General features: G+C 39.6%; 1 protein-coding gene across 2 annotated transcripts in view; it reads left to right on the top strand.

The window, feature by feature from the left end:
• The window catches only part of RAB27A (RAB27A, member RAS oncogene family), an 81530-nt gene that overhangs the window by 37804 nt on the left and 28415 nt on the right, over positions 1-15311 (top strand). For both annotated transcript variants that reach the window (XM_046010021.1, XM_046010020.1), the window contains one exon: positions 14261-14435. In XM_046010021.1, the coding sequence (XP_045865977.1) occupies positions 14283-14435 (153 nt within the window). In that variant the 5' untranslated portion in view covers positions 14261-14282. The remainder of the gene's footprint in view (positions 1-14260; positions 14436-15311) is intronic.

Genomic DNA, 15311 nt, shown 5'->3' with positions numbered 1-15311 from the left:
CTGTGTACCAAACCAGCAGCTCAGTTTAGCCTTTGAGGTAGGGCATGTGGGATGGGAGCTCTCAAGGTCCACAGTTCCTGTAAGTGTGAGGATACGAGCATCTCTCATCGCAGAAAAGTTAAAGTATGGTTCCTATCCTTTGTTGAAGAAATCAGTGAAGTGATTACAATATACTATAAGAAAAACCCATACTTACAAAACATAGTGAAAATAATATCGTAGTGTGCAAATGTTTGGGTCTGGAAAGACAGGGCGGTGATATGTATTCTGGATACACTTTCTCTATAGGGTGAAGAAATACATAGTGCTTACATTCTCATTTTTTAAAATAGGGAGTGATAAGGGAACTCCTCTCTTCCCTAGTTATTTTCAACTCAGGGATATTTATCTAATTGTTTTTATTATTTGGACAGTGATCCTCAGTAGATCTTGCTTGTAATTTGCAAGTTCTTTTTCCATCTGAAGTTTTTTCTTGGAATGAAAGAAGCATCATCGCTACTTCACAAAGGGAAGTGGTTTGCTTCTTGATTTGGTCTGTTTCTCCCGACAAATTAACACCTTTCCTGTGCGGCAGCACACATACACAGAAAAACTTGAGCAGATGAGATGCAAGAGAGAGCCAGTCTGCGCTGGTCAAGGGTCTCACCACACATGGGCCATGCTCAGGGAGGATAAGGCTTGGCAGAACTCCTGACTCCATTTCTAAGTGAAAAATGAAAAGGGGTTGTGTGTGTTTTGCGATCTTGGAAATGCACATCCAGTATCAAGTCCTTTGTGTGCTGCTCGAATTGTCTCCCGTACAGCCCTGGCTGCAGTTGCAGCACTCTCACCTTTAGTATTTCTGCCTTTGAGTCCCAAGCCCCAGACTTCGGTGGCACTCGACATAGCCAGATGCCACCATTTGAGTTAAGAGCAGAATTCCTTCTGTCAACCAGCTGGGCTCACAGCTATCCCACCTTCCATGTAGCTTACGTCACTCCTCCATTTCCGTTTTCGGAAAATATTTTCACTACATTCTTTGAGAGTTTTGTGAAGTGTCGGTATCATTCTGAAGGTATTGGGAGAAAAGCACCAGGCTTAAAACCACAAGATCAGTGTTCAAGCTTTAATCTGTTGTAATCAGAAGAGCTGTGATATATCGATATCCATTGGGCATTTTGCTTCTCACTCTACCCAGGTAGGTGGTGGTATCCTGTTGTTTGAACACAGAAGACCTTGACTCCAATGTCTGTTAAACCATCTTCTGTGGATTTATAAAAAGCAACCACTGCATGGGAGTAGGTGTTACAGAATTTTGCACTTGTAACAAATTCTTGGAGATTTTCCAGGCTCATGGTATCATTAGGAAGCATATTGAGCCATGGGTTGGACATTGCAGTCACATATGGTTGTGCCCATTATGGGGCTGCTTTCACATTGTTTGACATCTTACTCAGCAAACCAAACAGCCTCTCCTATTGTCACAGTATAGCCCATATTTTTATAAATGACATATTCTATAGTGTGCCCTTCCCTATTACCTTGTATCTATAAAACAAGAGGTACTTATCACACACTGCGTAATTTAACAACCAATGTTTACTTTCCACAAATTGCTATAAATACTCATATTCTGATCCTAAAACAGGCTTGATCAACAAATAACATCTTTTAAGTAAGTGAATCAATCAATGGTCTCCATAAATTAAAAAACAACAACAAAACAACTGGTGTATCATTTGAGTCATTCCACAATGGTCTTAGAGAAGAACACTTTTCTATTTGCAAGAATAATTTGTGTCCCCTTCTTCCCTAATGTGTAGTTGCTTATATTATTTGTTTACTGGGTTATGTTGCTCACCTACTGAGGTTGATGGTAACATTGTAGAAATAATGGGTCAAGTCCTGGATTGAGACTGTTTAATTTTTCTTTACCCTCATCTTTTTCTTTAATACTCATAAAGGATTTGCAAATGTCTGGAGGAAGCTTTTACAAGTGAACATATGTTTGGATGTCCTGCTAGTATTTGGAAATGTATATTTAATGGTCGTTTTATTTTTTCTCTGAATAACTTGCTGTGTTGGAATATCATCATCTGCTACAAGATAGTCTTTTTACTTTGTTTAAATGGGGGTAAATGATGGGGGGAGTAGGGAGAGGGTGGTTGGGTTATGGACATTGGGGAGGGTATGTGCTATGGTGAATGCTTTAAAATGTATAAGCCAATGATTCACATACCTATAGCCCTGGGACAAATAATACATAATATGCTAATAAAAATAAAAAAAATAAATGGGGAGAATGAAATATTCCTATGTAGCAGGCACATTTGTAATTACTAAGCCAAATGATATGCAAATTTAGATCCTGTCAGTTTTTAGCCAAGAACATCTCTCCTCACTTTTAGGCCAGATCCATGGTATTTCTACAAACACTATACTGATAGAAATACATCTATGAATCATAGCTTATAGGTTAATATTTAATGCAGTTATGTAATCTCAATTTAGATAAAATCAAATTCTTCCTTGAATAAGGAGACAAGAAAGAGCTAGATACCAATTTCCTTCTATTTTTCAAAGCTGTTAGATTTCTATGTACTTCTCTCTACCCAGGATCCTTGCACAAACACGACAAGTTCTTTGTTTATAATTTTAGCTATTCCACTCAAGGATAGGATAAAAACCTATCTACTCTTACCTAGACCAGAAATTGAGAAGAAGTAGCTCACATGCACAGAGGGCAGAGGCAGTCACCTCTTATGGAAATTGGGAGCCCCACTGTTGGGCAGGACACATGTTGTTTTTGTAGTGAAAGTAGATGCGTTTGACTTTAGGGTATAGGAATTGCAATGATCTAAGACAATTGTAGCCAGGGCTTATTTGATAAACACAAGTCCCTGCTCCTGTCTTGGTACATTTTAAAATGCCTTTCCTGTACTGCCCCACTTTGTATGATTTCTCTTCCCCTTTTCTGCTGTTGCTATTAAATGTGTCCTTCAGAATGCCAGGAATGGGGGTCAACAATGGTGCCATAAACAAAACAAGAAAAGCCTACTGCTTTTTAACATTAAATTTAAAAAACACTGATAGACCTTATTCTGTGCCAGTCATTGGTATGTGAACATCTTTCTTGAAATGAATCCTTGAATAAGAGGACATTAATATGTATGACAGAACATGAGGCAATATAGTTCTCAAAAATGCTGATGTTCTGTGTTTTATCTGAAAAGTAATAGTTATATTCACATTTTCCTATTTCTACATAGAAAATCACTTTGGGCAAGGCAAGTGAAGTCCATAAGCTCTCTAGGCACACTGTAATATTTCATTAACCTTTCTAAGAAATTCAAAATACTGTCTGGCAAAAATGATTTACAATATACATCATGCTTCTCTATTAAAGCTTTCTGTTTCTTCTCTGTTGAGCTTTACATTTTTATTCCTTTTGCTTCTTTATATGCATGCCAGACGTATGACTTGAGCCCTTATCGGCAGGGAAAAAGCAATGTGGGGATGTGAATTTTGATGTCCTTTTGTGTTATGTTTACAGGGGAAGATTAAAATGTTCTTGAGGATTCTTGAAAATCCAAAGAAGTGGTTATAGTCATTAGGAGAACATAGATGGGGACGTGGCTAAAAGTGTAAGGTTTCCATGTTGAGTATTGGCTTCCCATTTTGCTCTAGCACCAAGCACAGAATAGGCATTAAAATAATACTTGATGAATGAAAGAGTGAGTGAATGAGCCCAAAGAATTATCCTTACAGAGAACTTCAGGTGGAACCACAGGAGATAATATTGATTTGAGAAGAAAGCACCAAGTTCAATACCAAACAAATCTGTAGGGAAATGAAAAACTTCATGATTTTTCTACTCTATCTCCATTCTGAAGCCACAAGAAAGACTTACATAAAGAGGATACAGGAGATGGCACAAGGATCAGCATACATAATTTCTTACATTTGCAGTGACCAACAAGAGGCAGACATGCCCTCAGTTTAAGATCTGTCTTCTGGGAGGAACCCTAGGAGCTTTGTGACTGAGAGGCAGAAGTACAGGCCCTTCATCTCCGCTTCCTGAGTGTAAGGCTTACTTATAAAGTAACTCATCTCTGTATCTGCGGGCACCACAGAAAACTTTGATTCCTGAATCAAAGCAACTATACCTGAGGTTCCTGGCTTTGAAGGAAGGAATACGGAGAGAACAAAAATCATGATACGTTAGAAGAAGATACAGGACTATAATTTAGGAGCCTAGGGATCTAGCCTAGCTCCACATCTAACCTGCTGATGGATTTTGTAATGTTCACTTGTCTTCTCTGGGCTTCATTCAGTTTCCTCTTCTGGTAATTAAAGTATTCAACTTACGAACATCCCAGCTCTGAAACTGCCAAAAATCACACAGATAAAACTCAGTGTTAGATTGGAATGCTAAGATAGTTTTTGTATCAGATGGTGACCTCGTAAGTGACTGCACCTAATTTGAATTTTTCCTATGAATTTTCTAGAGGTTGAGGTACTGGATTAACGTAAGAGTAGATCACAAAATGACATGCCTTGCTGAGAACTTGATGAGGTTACTAGTAATAGTATATCTAAAGACAAGTTTCAATTATTGAACATTTAACATACACCAAGCAATGCACTAAAAGCTTTCCAGGGCTAATGTCACTTAATAATCATTGTTATCTCCATTCTATAGTTGAAAGAATGGAGACTTAGTGTAAAGAACTCAGACCAGGTCATGCACAGAGTCAGAATTTCAACCCAGGCCTACTTCCCATCATATTAAGAAAACATCAGTTTTTATGTAGTACAAGGTTTGTACAGACCATTGAGTTTTCTTTAAGAATGATATACTGATAAAATAATATCATGCATGCCTAGTACTGTTTGTGGCACATGGTGGTGATTCAGTTAATATTATCCATCCCTCTTTTTTTTGCCCTCTGTACTAAATATGGGTGATGGGGGGAAAATTTAGCTTTCAGGAAATGCCTGAAGTTTCAGAATGATTCTGCCTCATGCTAGGGGATCCTAAGCTTGGAGTCTATGATTGACTTTCATAGGAAGCTTTATGGAGTATTTGGGCTAGGTGGTGTGTGTTGGGGCAGGGATGATGGAGAGAGGGAGGGAGGGAGGGAGAGAAATCTAATTCCTTTGCTCTTAACTAAAACCACTTTCTTCTACCTTATTCCCTGAAGAACGATTAAGATATGTTTTATTTTTTTAGATTTTATTTATTTACTTGGCAGAGAGAGATCACAAGTTGGCAGAGAGGCAGGCAGAGAGAGAGAGAGAGAGAGGGAAGCAGGCTCCCTGCTGAGCAGAGAGCCCGATGTGGGACTCGATCCCAGGACCCTGAGATCATGACCTGAGCCGAAGGCAGCGGCTTAACCCACTGAGCCACCCAGGCGCCCTGTTTTATTTTTTTAAATAAGGAAGAAGATCACTGACTTTCTCTCAGCAGGCAATTATCACCACTTGGTCTATGTTGAGGAAGTGGGTGTTCCTTGCTTTCTATTGTTAATCTGGTGAGAGTGAGGGTGGAGAGCACTTTGAAAAAATATTTGTGTAGGGAGGAGAGATTAAAATGAACTGAGTAAGAAAGTCTTTGCAGGTCCCAAATTAGGGTCATAATTGACTTTTTAGAAGACATTTCCTTGAGGTATCTCAAATGCCACTTCCTGAAGGAAATACAGAATATAAAGAAGTAAACTTTGGTTCAAGTGCTCTTCATAAATTGTTATTTTTACTTTCATTAATTTTTAGTTTAGGGGCGTAGTTCCTTCTTACAGTTCTAGGAAAGAAAGTAATGTTGCCTGCATATTGACTGTAGGAGGCTAGATTGCAAGATGATGGTGCTAATCGCAGTTAATAGTTACACAGGATTTACCGTGTGCCAAACTGTTCCAAACTCTTCATGTTTACATTAACTCAGTCCTTACAACAGCCTCTGAGAGAGGTTTACCGCTTCATCAGTTCTAAAATGTGTTGATGGTGGCTTTGTGATCTTGCTAGAGGACGCTAATGACAGATTTCTCACGTAACTATCTCCAGTGCTATCTCATTTAGTAACAGTTGAAAGATGTCATGAGTTGTACGACTGTGGAATGTAAGATGCACCCCAACTATAAAGAAGTTAAAGTAAGAAAGCATATGCATGCTAGAATTAATAAAATAAAAATTAATTTAAAAAATCATTCCCATTTTTATTTTTATTTATTTATTTTTAAAGATTTTATTTATTTGTTTGACAGATGGAGATCTCAAGTAGGGGGAGAGATAGGCAGAGAGAGAGAGAGGAGGAAGCAGGCTCTCCGCTGAGCAGAGAGCCCAATGCCGGACTCAATCCAAGGACCCTGGGGTCATGACCTCAGCTGAAGGCAGAGGCTTTAACCCACTGAGTCACCCGGGTGCCCCCATTCCCATTTTTAAAATGGGGAACCTGAGGCAAGAGGGATTACATTTTCTTTAAAAATTGTTTTTCTTTTATTTATTTTTACAAAACTTTTATTTATCTATTTATTTGGAAGACAGAACATGAAGAGGGAGGAACAGAGGGAGAGGGACAGGCAGACTCGGAGTTGAGTGCAGAGTTCCAGGCTGGGGCCGTCTCAGAACCCTGAGATCAAGACCTGAGCTGAAATCAAGAGTCAGTCGCTTAATGGACTGAGCCACCCAGGCACACTGAGGGATTGAATTTTCTAAAGTGAACTGACTGGGGGCACCTGGGCGGCTCAGTGGGTTAAAGCCTCTGCCTTCGGCTCAGGTCATGATCCCAGGGTCCTGGGATCAGGCCCTGCATGGGGCTCTCTGCTCGGCGGAGAGCCTGCTTCCCCCTCCTCTCTCTCTGCCTGCCTCTCTGCCTACTTGTGATCAAATAAATAAATAAAATCTTAAAAAAAAAAAAAAGTGAAATGACTGGATTCACATCCAGGTGATTTGGTTCTAGAGTCCATGTTCTTGACCTCCACTTTTTCTTGTCTCTCAACAATATGTTGGAAATGAGCCCCTGTTAGCATGTGAATAGACTGCCCAAGTCCCACTTACTTATCTTCTCATTGGGGCATTCATGATAGAATGGCACTGAGATCCTACTGAGAGAGGAAGTGTATCTGGTATGTGGCACCTTACTATAGGGCTATGGTAAGGATTGTGAAGTACTTGGTGTGTGGGCATCTGACCTTGGCTCCTGACCCATTTTTAACAAAAGGAATGCAATTGGGGAAAACCTTCATGAACTGGCTTCTTGAGCATCAATAGGCTGGAATGCTCACTGCAAATAGTATGCACAAAATGTTGTTTGGGTGTCCCAGATGTCAAATTCTGCGCTGTGTGTTTTCAGTGTTTAACTTTCTGCTCTACAATGCCAACATAAACATCATTTACGTTATTTCCATATTTGGGGATTGAAGTATTTTCTTTGTGGGAACTAGGCCCCTGAAATACCACTCAAGACTTGAATAACAAGAATAAGAAAGAAAAATAATTTTTTTAAAAAAAGATTTTATTTGTGTATTTGGCAGAGATCACAAGTAAGCAGAGAGGCAGGGAGAGAGAGAGGGGAAAACAGGCTCCCTGCTGAGTAGAAAGCCAGAAGCAGGGCTTGATCCCAGGACCCTGGGATCATGACCTGAGCTGAAGGCAGAGTCTTAACCCACGGAGCCACCCAGGCATGCTAAAACAAAAATACTTTTTTTTAAAGGTTTACCTATTTATTTGATAGAGATCACAAGTAGGCAGAGAGGCAGGCAGAGAGAGAGAGAGAGAGAGAGAGAGAAGAGGAAGCAGGCTCCCTGCTAAGCAGAGAGCCTGATGCCAGTCTCAATCCCAGGACACTGGGATCATGATCTGAGCCGAAGGCAGAGGCTTTAACCCACTGAGCCACCCAGGCGCCCCCCAAATAATTTTTAACATGAAGAAGATGGTTCTATATGAAGATCTACCAGCAGTTGAAATTTAACATTAAGTTTTCTTCATCTGGTGGTGATAAGCAGTGGTGAAACACATATATGGGACTGTAGGATGGGTTTGGGGTTATAGTTTGCTATGCACAAGAATTATATTCTGCAGAAAGATGAATGGTTCCACTAATTCTGGACTTTGACTAACTGGCTGCAAACTCCGATAAGAAGCTTGTCACCATCAATACCCTGCCCAAACCCTGAAAAATCTGTTACCAGTTTGAAGGCCTCCCTCCTTCCTGAGTCCTTTTATTTCCTTGCAGCTTCCTTACTTTTTAGAATTCTGGTCTCTGTTAACCCAGACTAGCCTCGTCATTGTGATTAATTTAGGAGACACTTTATATAGCTTCCAAATTTGCTACAGGTTTTCATTAACTCGAAATCTTTATTTTATTGTTGGATCATGGATTAATGTTTTGCTTCCAGGTCCCTGAGATAAAATGAATGGTGGAGTTGTCAACCAAGGAAGCTTCTGTCATTCATCACACCTTTTCCTAGTATTTTTCATATTCTTCTCGGGCAGTGTACCTGTACTCCTGTCTCCTGACCTGTTTACTGCTCCCTAACATATACAAACTGTTCAAGTGTAGAAAGAAACTATATTGTGGTAGAGATAAATTTGGGGGTCTAGACTATCTGCAGCTGAAGTAATCATAGGTAAAAATTTAAGTTTTTTTGGCTCACCATGTGTTTAAAGGACCAGACCATTGCTTTTTGTGCTTCTGTTTATCATTTTACATTTCTAGTCTTGAACGCTTTGAACATCTGATCAGTCAACTTGGACTGGTTTGAATCAGTTTTTAATCAGTCTAAGAGAGTAAAAACATTTTATAGATGGCATGAATTAGTTATAAGCAGTTAGATAAAATTAGAGGAAGTATGACCTAGTTGGGGAGATTTAACTGGTCAGCACTAACTTGACTCAGTAAAATATACCCTGAACCAATTGAACCTCATGTGAGCCAGTCAAAATATGCTTTCCAGGTCAGAACTAGCTCAAATAGAGCTAGGTAAAACTAGTTTGAAGTGGTTTGAGCTACTGAAATCAGACCCAAGTAATTTTCTTTTTATTTTAAAGATTTTATGTATCTATTTGACACAGAGAGAGATCCCAAGCAAGCAGAGAGGCAGGCAGAGAGAGAGGGGGGAAGCAGGCTCCCCGCTGAGCAGGGAGCCAGATGCGGGACTCTATCCCAGGACCCTGAGACCATGACCTGAGCTGAAGGCAGAGGTTTTAACCCACTGAGCCACCCAGGTGCCCCGACTCAAGTAATTTTCATTAGATATATTTAGTTTTAGTCAAAGTGATGTTAGATCAGCCAGAAATAGTTTTTTGGTATAACCTCTTTGAACTCGACTTTTTCATTCTGAACTAAAATGAACCATTCAGATTTTTTTTGAACTAGTATGAGTTTAGTAGAATGGACTGCAGTGTTTTATACAGATTTGAACCTGTTTTTCGGCTGGTCATAACTTCTTTTGCAATAGCCATGTCAATTTAAAATGAAAATGTTTTATTTTTATTTATTTTTTTGAAAGATTTTATTTACTTATTTGACAGAGGGAGAGATCACAAGCAGGCAGAGAGGCAGGCAGAGAGAGAAGGGGAAGCAGGCTCCCCGCTAAACAGAGAGCCCGATGCGGGGCTCGATCTCAGGACCCTGAGATCATGACCTGAGCCAAAGGCAGAGGCTTAACCCATTGAGCCACCCAGGCACCCCATGAAAATGTTTTAAATCAGCCAAAAAAGATCAGAATTACTTTGAAAGTAGTCTTTGTTGACTCAGCGAATGACTCTGAGCCAGTCAGAATTCCTTTGTGCTAGAAATATGTTTTGAGCTACTGAGAGACAATTTCAGAGATTGTGCTAGGTCTTCAGGGCCAGTCTGGGCTGTCCAGAATGGGGTAAAGAGGGTGAGCTAACATTTACTGAGTATCCAGCATATGTCAAGCACTGTGTTGGGTGCTTCCCAAAGTATCTTGTTTAATCTTTAGAACAATGGTGTGAAGGAGTGTATAGTATCTTCTTTTTCATAGGATGGGAACCTGAATCCAAGACTCAGAGACATCTGAGGTATGTGGGAGACATGGAATTTAGCCCAGCTCAGCTTGACTTTGGAGTCATGTGTTTCCTAGTAGGCTACCTTGTATGATATCATACCTGGTAACCTTTAAGCCCAACATGCATTTGTGGAAGCATGAGCACAGACAGTAAGCTTGCAGGTAGACAGGACATTGAACCTGGAGTTAAGGGATTTGTATTCTAGACTGTGCGAATGAATTAACCTCTATGGGTTCTATTTCATCCTTTAGAAAACTGAACCCAGAAAGTGAGAGGTCTGGACGTTTATTTTCAGATTAATGAGGTAGATTGCCTAGAGGTGTGATCTGAAGAGTGTAAACTATGATTAATATTGATGGTGATATTTATATACATTTAGTAGTTGTATTTGGTTTGTTATGTTTGTTTATGATGTCTTGATTTGGGAACAAACTGTTATGTATTGCTGTCGATAGGAATAAAAAAGCCCACAAAGAAAATTTTAAGATTTATATGTGTGATTCTTCTCCCATGATAACTAAACACAGCAGATTTTGGTGCAGCCAATATAGTTTGATCTGTCTTTGAATTCCATCCAGGTAGATTTAGAGAATTCTAGAAAAGTGATGCCATTGGTGACAGCGTTTTCTCCTACACCTTAAATGATATAAAAACATAGATGTAGGAATGAACACCCTTAGTTCAAATTAAAAAGTAAAGAGGAAGTAAGGTAACCCCACAGTGTTGTCTTGTATCATTCTCATTGCAGAATTTGGAGTTGCTTTCTGCTCTTCATTTATTTTTAGAGGAACCTCCAAAATGATTAAACATTATCTGGACCTGCTTTTCAATTCTTAACTCTAATTAATTAATAACTTGGAGCTAAATGAGATCCTATGATATGATGTACTAGAATATTTATTTGTACCCTCTTGGTCATCTTCTAGAGAGGAATTCTGTTATATACCATTAATCCTGGCAACTTAAACCTGTGAATACAGAAGCTATAATATAGGGAAGCTGTTATCTGTAAAGTGTCATTCTTTATAGTTTGCAAATAGAATTATGAATGTTTGTGGAGTCTCTGCCCTTATCAGTTGACTAGCCATATCTGAGTATTAGGTCCCGGATCTTTGCCGAGGCAGTATGAGGAAGTAAATTGCAGTGGCTCATGGGGGTCAGCGTTCAGGAATTTTGAGCATAAGGTGAGTCAACAAATTGAGGATGGGGTGGGGGGAGGAACCCTTGAAAATCAATAAATGTCTTTCCTTGAGCTTTTATTAATTTTGAGGATCTATAGAAATAATCCTATAGGAAGCATTGAGAATTGTAAAGTTTCTCAATGTGAGGCTGGGTGAAATTAGACATTGAGAGGAAAATCAGCAGTATCTAATGTAGAGCATCTAATGTGTGTGGGTGATGGGTGGGTGGATGAATATGCATGTTTGAATGACATGTGGAGTTGTCAGTGGTGGTGGGATAGCTGACTATTTCCCTGATTTTTCTGGAAGGTTTATTGATATTAGAAATGTAAGCATAAAAAGAAGTAAGCCTTCCCTGGAGACAGACTACATTTTCAGCTGGACTGATACATTTTTTTTTTTAATTCTTCCATTTTATTTATTTTTTCAGTGTAACAGTATTCATTCTTTTTGAACAACACCCAGTGCTCCATGCAAAACGTGCCCTCCCCATTACCCACCACCTGTTCCCCCAACCTCCCACCCCTGACCCTTCAAAACCCTCAGGTTGCCCCAACCTCCCACCCCTGACCCTTCAAAACCCTCAGGTTGTTTTTCAGAGTCCATAGTCTCTTATGGTTCGCCTCCCCTCCCCAATGTCCATAGCCCGCTCCCCCTCTCCCAATCCCACCTCCCCCCAGCAACCCCCAGTTTGTTTTGTGAGATTAAGAGTCATTTATGGTTTGTCTCCCTCCCAATCCCATCTTGTTTCATTTACTCTTCTCCTATCCCCCTAACCCCCCATGTTGCTTCTCCATGTCCTCATATCAGGGAGATCATATGATAGTTGTCTTTCTCCGATTGACTTATTTCACTAAGCATGATACGCTCTAGTTCCATCCACGTCGTCGCAAATGGCATGATTTCATTTCTTTTGATGGCTGCATAGTATTCCATTGTGTATATATACCACATCTTCTTTATCCATTCATCTGTTGATGGACATCTAGGTTCTTTCCATAGTCTGGCTATTGTAGACATTGCTGCTATAAACATTCGGGTACACGTGCCCCTTCGGATCACTATGTTTGTATCTTTAGGGTAAATACCCAGTAGTGCAATTGCTGGGGTCATAGGGTAGTTCTATTTTCAACATTTTGAGGAACCTCCATGCTGTTTTCCAGAGTGGTTGCACCAGCTTGCATTCCCACCAACAGTGGAGGAGGGTTCCCCTTTCTCCACATCCTCGCCAGCATCTGTCATTTCCTGACTTGTTAATTTTAGCCATTCTGACTGGTGTGAGGTGATATCTCATTGTGGTTTTGATTTGTATTTCCCTGATGCCGAGTGACGTGGAGCACTTTTTCATGTGTCTGTTGGCCATCTGGATGTCTTCTTTGCAGAAATGTCTGTTCATGTCCTCTGCCCATTTCTTGATTGGATTGTTTGTTCTTTGGGTGTTGAGTTTACTAAGTTCCTTAGAGATTTTGGATACTAGCCCTTTATCTGATATGTCGTTTGCAAATATCTTCTCCCATTCTGTCAGTTGTCTTTTGGTTTTGTTAACTGTTTCCTTTGCTGTGCAAAAGCTTTTGATCTTGATGAAATCCCAATAGTTCATTTTTGCCCTTGCTTCCCTTGCCTTTGCCGTTGTTCCTAGGAAGATGTTGCTACGGCTGAGGTCGAAGAGGTTGCTGCCTGCATTCTCCTCAAGGATTTTGATGGATTCCTTTCTCACATTGAGGTCCTTCATCCATTTGGAGTCTATTTTCGTGTGTGGTGTAAGGAAGTGGTCCAATTTCATTTTTCTGCATGTGGCTGTCCAATTTTCCCAGCACCATTTATTGAAGAGGCTGTCTTTTTTCCATTGGACATTCTTTCCTGCTTTGTCGAAGATTAGTTGACCATAGAGTTGAGGGTCGATTTCTGGGCTCTCTATTCTGTTCCACTGATCTATGTGTCTGTTTTTGTGCCAGTACCATGCTGACTGATACTTTGAGTAGTTGGAATCTATTTAGAGAATAAAAACAAGTCATGAAAAGTGCTCATTGGAAAAAGATAAAAAATTACCATGGTTATTAGGTCTTGTTGGTAAAAACAAGAATATATAATTATATATTTCATTTTAGTCAATATCTAAGACCTGAATTGTTAGCATTTCTTGTTTGAATACCAAAGCAAGTATAGAGAGATGAGAGCTTTGTAATGGAACTGTGATCTCTGTACAGTGACTGGCCAAATCTGGAACTTAGCTCCCAAGGGAGCAGTGATATTCTGAAAAGTCTGACTTAATATGCAGTATATAATCATCATCGTCATCATCATCATCATAAAAAATAAGGAAGTCACAGCCAAATTTTACTTGTGAATTTAGCATTGTCTATGAAGGAACTATAATGGCCTTTGAAAATGAATAGGATAAGTGAAATTGCCTAGATGTCCTAGTAAAAGAGAAAAACCAAGGGTCTAGCACTAGGAGACTTTGAAAAAGGGGAATTGGAAGCACTTGTACTCTAAGAATTACTATTATTCCTATAACATTCTCCTTCTTTCTTTTTTAAAGTTGTTATTCTGGGGGCGCCTGGGTGGCTCAGTGGGTTAAGCCACTGCCTTCAGCTCAGGTCATGATCTCAGGGTCCTGGGATCAAGTCCCACATCAGGCTCTCTGCTCAGCAGAGAGCCTGCTTCCCTTCCTCTCTCTCTGCCTGCCTCTCTTGTGATTTCTTTCTGTCAAATAAATAAATAAAAAAAAAAAATCTTAAAGTTGTTATTCTGTGTGATCTGCATGTAAGACTTAGTGCTGGTTATCTTCTTAATTTTTATTCTGACTTGGAATTTTTGTCTTAATGGTACTATAATATGCACATTAAATTTAAACAGTTATTTATTATTTTAGTAACATCTCATCTAGCAAATTATTAGGTCCTTGGGGGCAGTGAATACTATCTAATCCTCTTCACAGAACCCTTCGGCATAAAGGTGTCACACAGTAATTATTGAACTGGGTATTAATATAACTCACCTTATTCACGGAAGGTGCTAATATTTCTTAATGGCTTTTTAGTAAATATGCATTTGTTTATATTTTACAGGTGAACCACTGAGTTCTTCATTATGTCTGATGGCGACTATGATTACCTCATCAAGTTTTTGGCTTTGGGAGACTCTGGAGTAGGGAAGACCAGTGTACTTTACCAGTACACCGATGGTAAATTTAACTCCAAATTTATCACGACAGTGGGCATTGATTTCAGGGAAAAGAGAGTGGTAAGTTCTGTATAAAAAATGTGATCTCTGAATCAGCATTTGCCTGTCTGTCTAGTTTATTTTGTAGGAATTAGGAGGACAAAGTTTGGAATATAAAATTGAAGGGTACATATGAAAGTGTATTATGTTCAGTCTAGGAAATGTGATTTAAACGGTTGTGCCGAAAGACCTTTATTATAAAACCAATGAGACAAAAGTGAAGATTTCTTTTCATTTTCCCTTGATACCCTTTTGACATGCATGTTCCTTCAGAACACCTCAAAATTATTTGTCTACATTTGTTAATGAAGCCTATAAACTATCCTAGCATTCTGCTGTTTTGTGGACTCTTTCTTTTACCTTTGATGTCATTTTTAATAGCCTTTGTCTTAATTCAATCCCACATGGAACACTAAGTGGCAGACTCATCACTCCTGCCAGGAAGGTGAGGTTGGCATGGGAGTGAGAATGCAACTAGTGTATGTTGACCTGGGAAGTAACCAAGGGAACACGGAGGTTCTACTGGATGGTGAAGGAAGAGGCTCTTTTTTCTTTTCTTTAAGGGACCGGAGGGCAGGGGAGGAGGTCACTGTATCAGAGTTGCAGAGAGAAGATGGCCTTCATCATGAACTATATTTCTTGCGAAAAAACTGACTGTTACCATGAAGCAGGTCAACAAGTGGCCAAGAGACAAAGATCTTTCAATGGATCATATTCTACCTGGAAAAGATAAACGGTCTCTGGCTTCTAGGATAGAAGAATTCATTCCCTCTTACTCACTTGAGGTCTTTTCTTCCAGTGTCAGAGAATCTTACAAAGACTCAGACCCACTGAGTAAGAATAGGATTTCATTAAATTTTTAGTATTGACATATAATTGCTAGAATCAGTATATATG

This window comes from Meles meles, chromosome 6, assembly GCF_922984935.1.
Source record: "Meles meles chromosome 6, mMelMel3.1 paternal haplotype, whole genome shotgun sequence".
NCBI lineage: Eukaryota > Metazoa > Chordata > Mammalia > Carnivora > Mustelidae > Meles > Meles meles.
The sequence above is the reverse complement of the archived record's forward strand: the minus strand, read 5'-3'. Positions and strand labels throughout refer to the sequence as shown.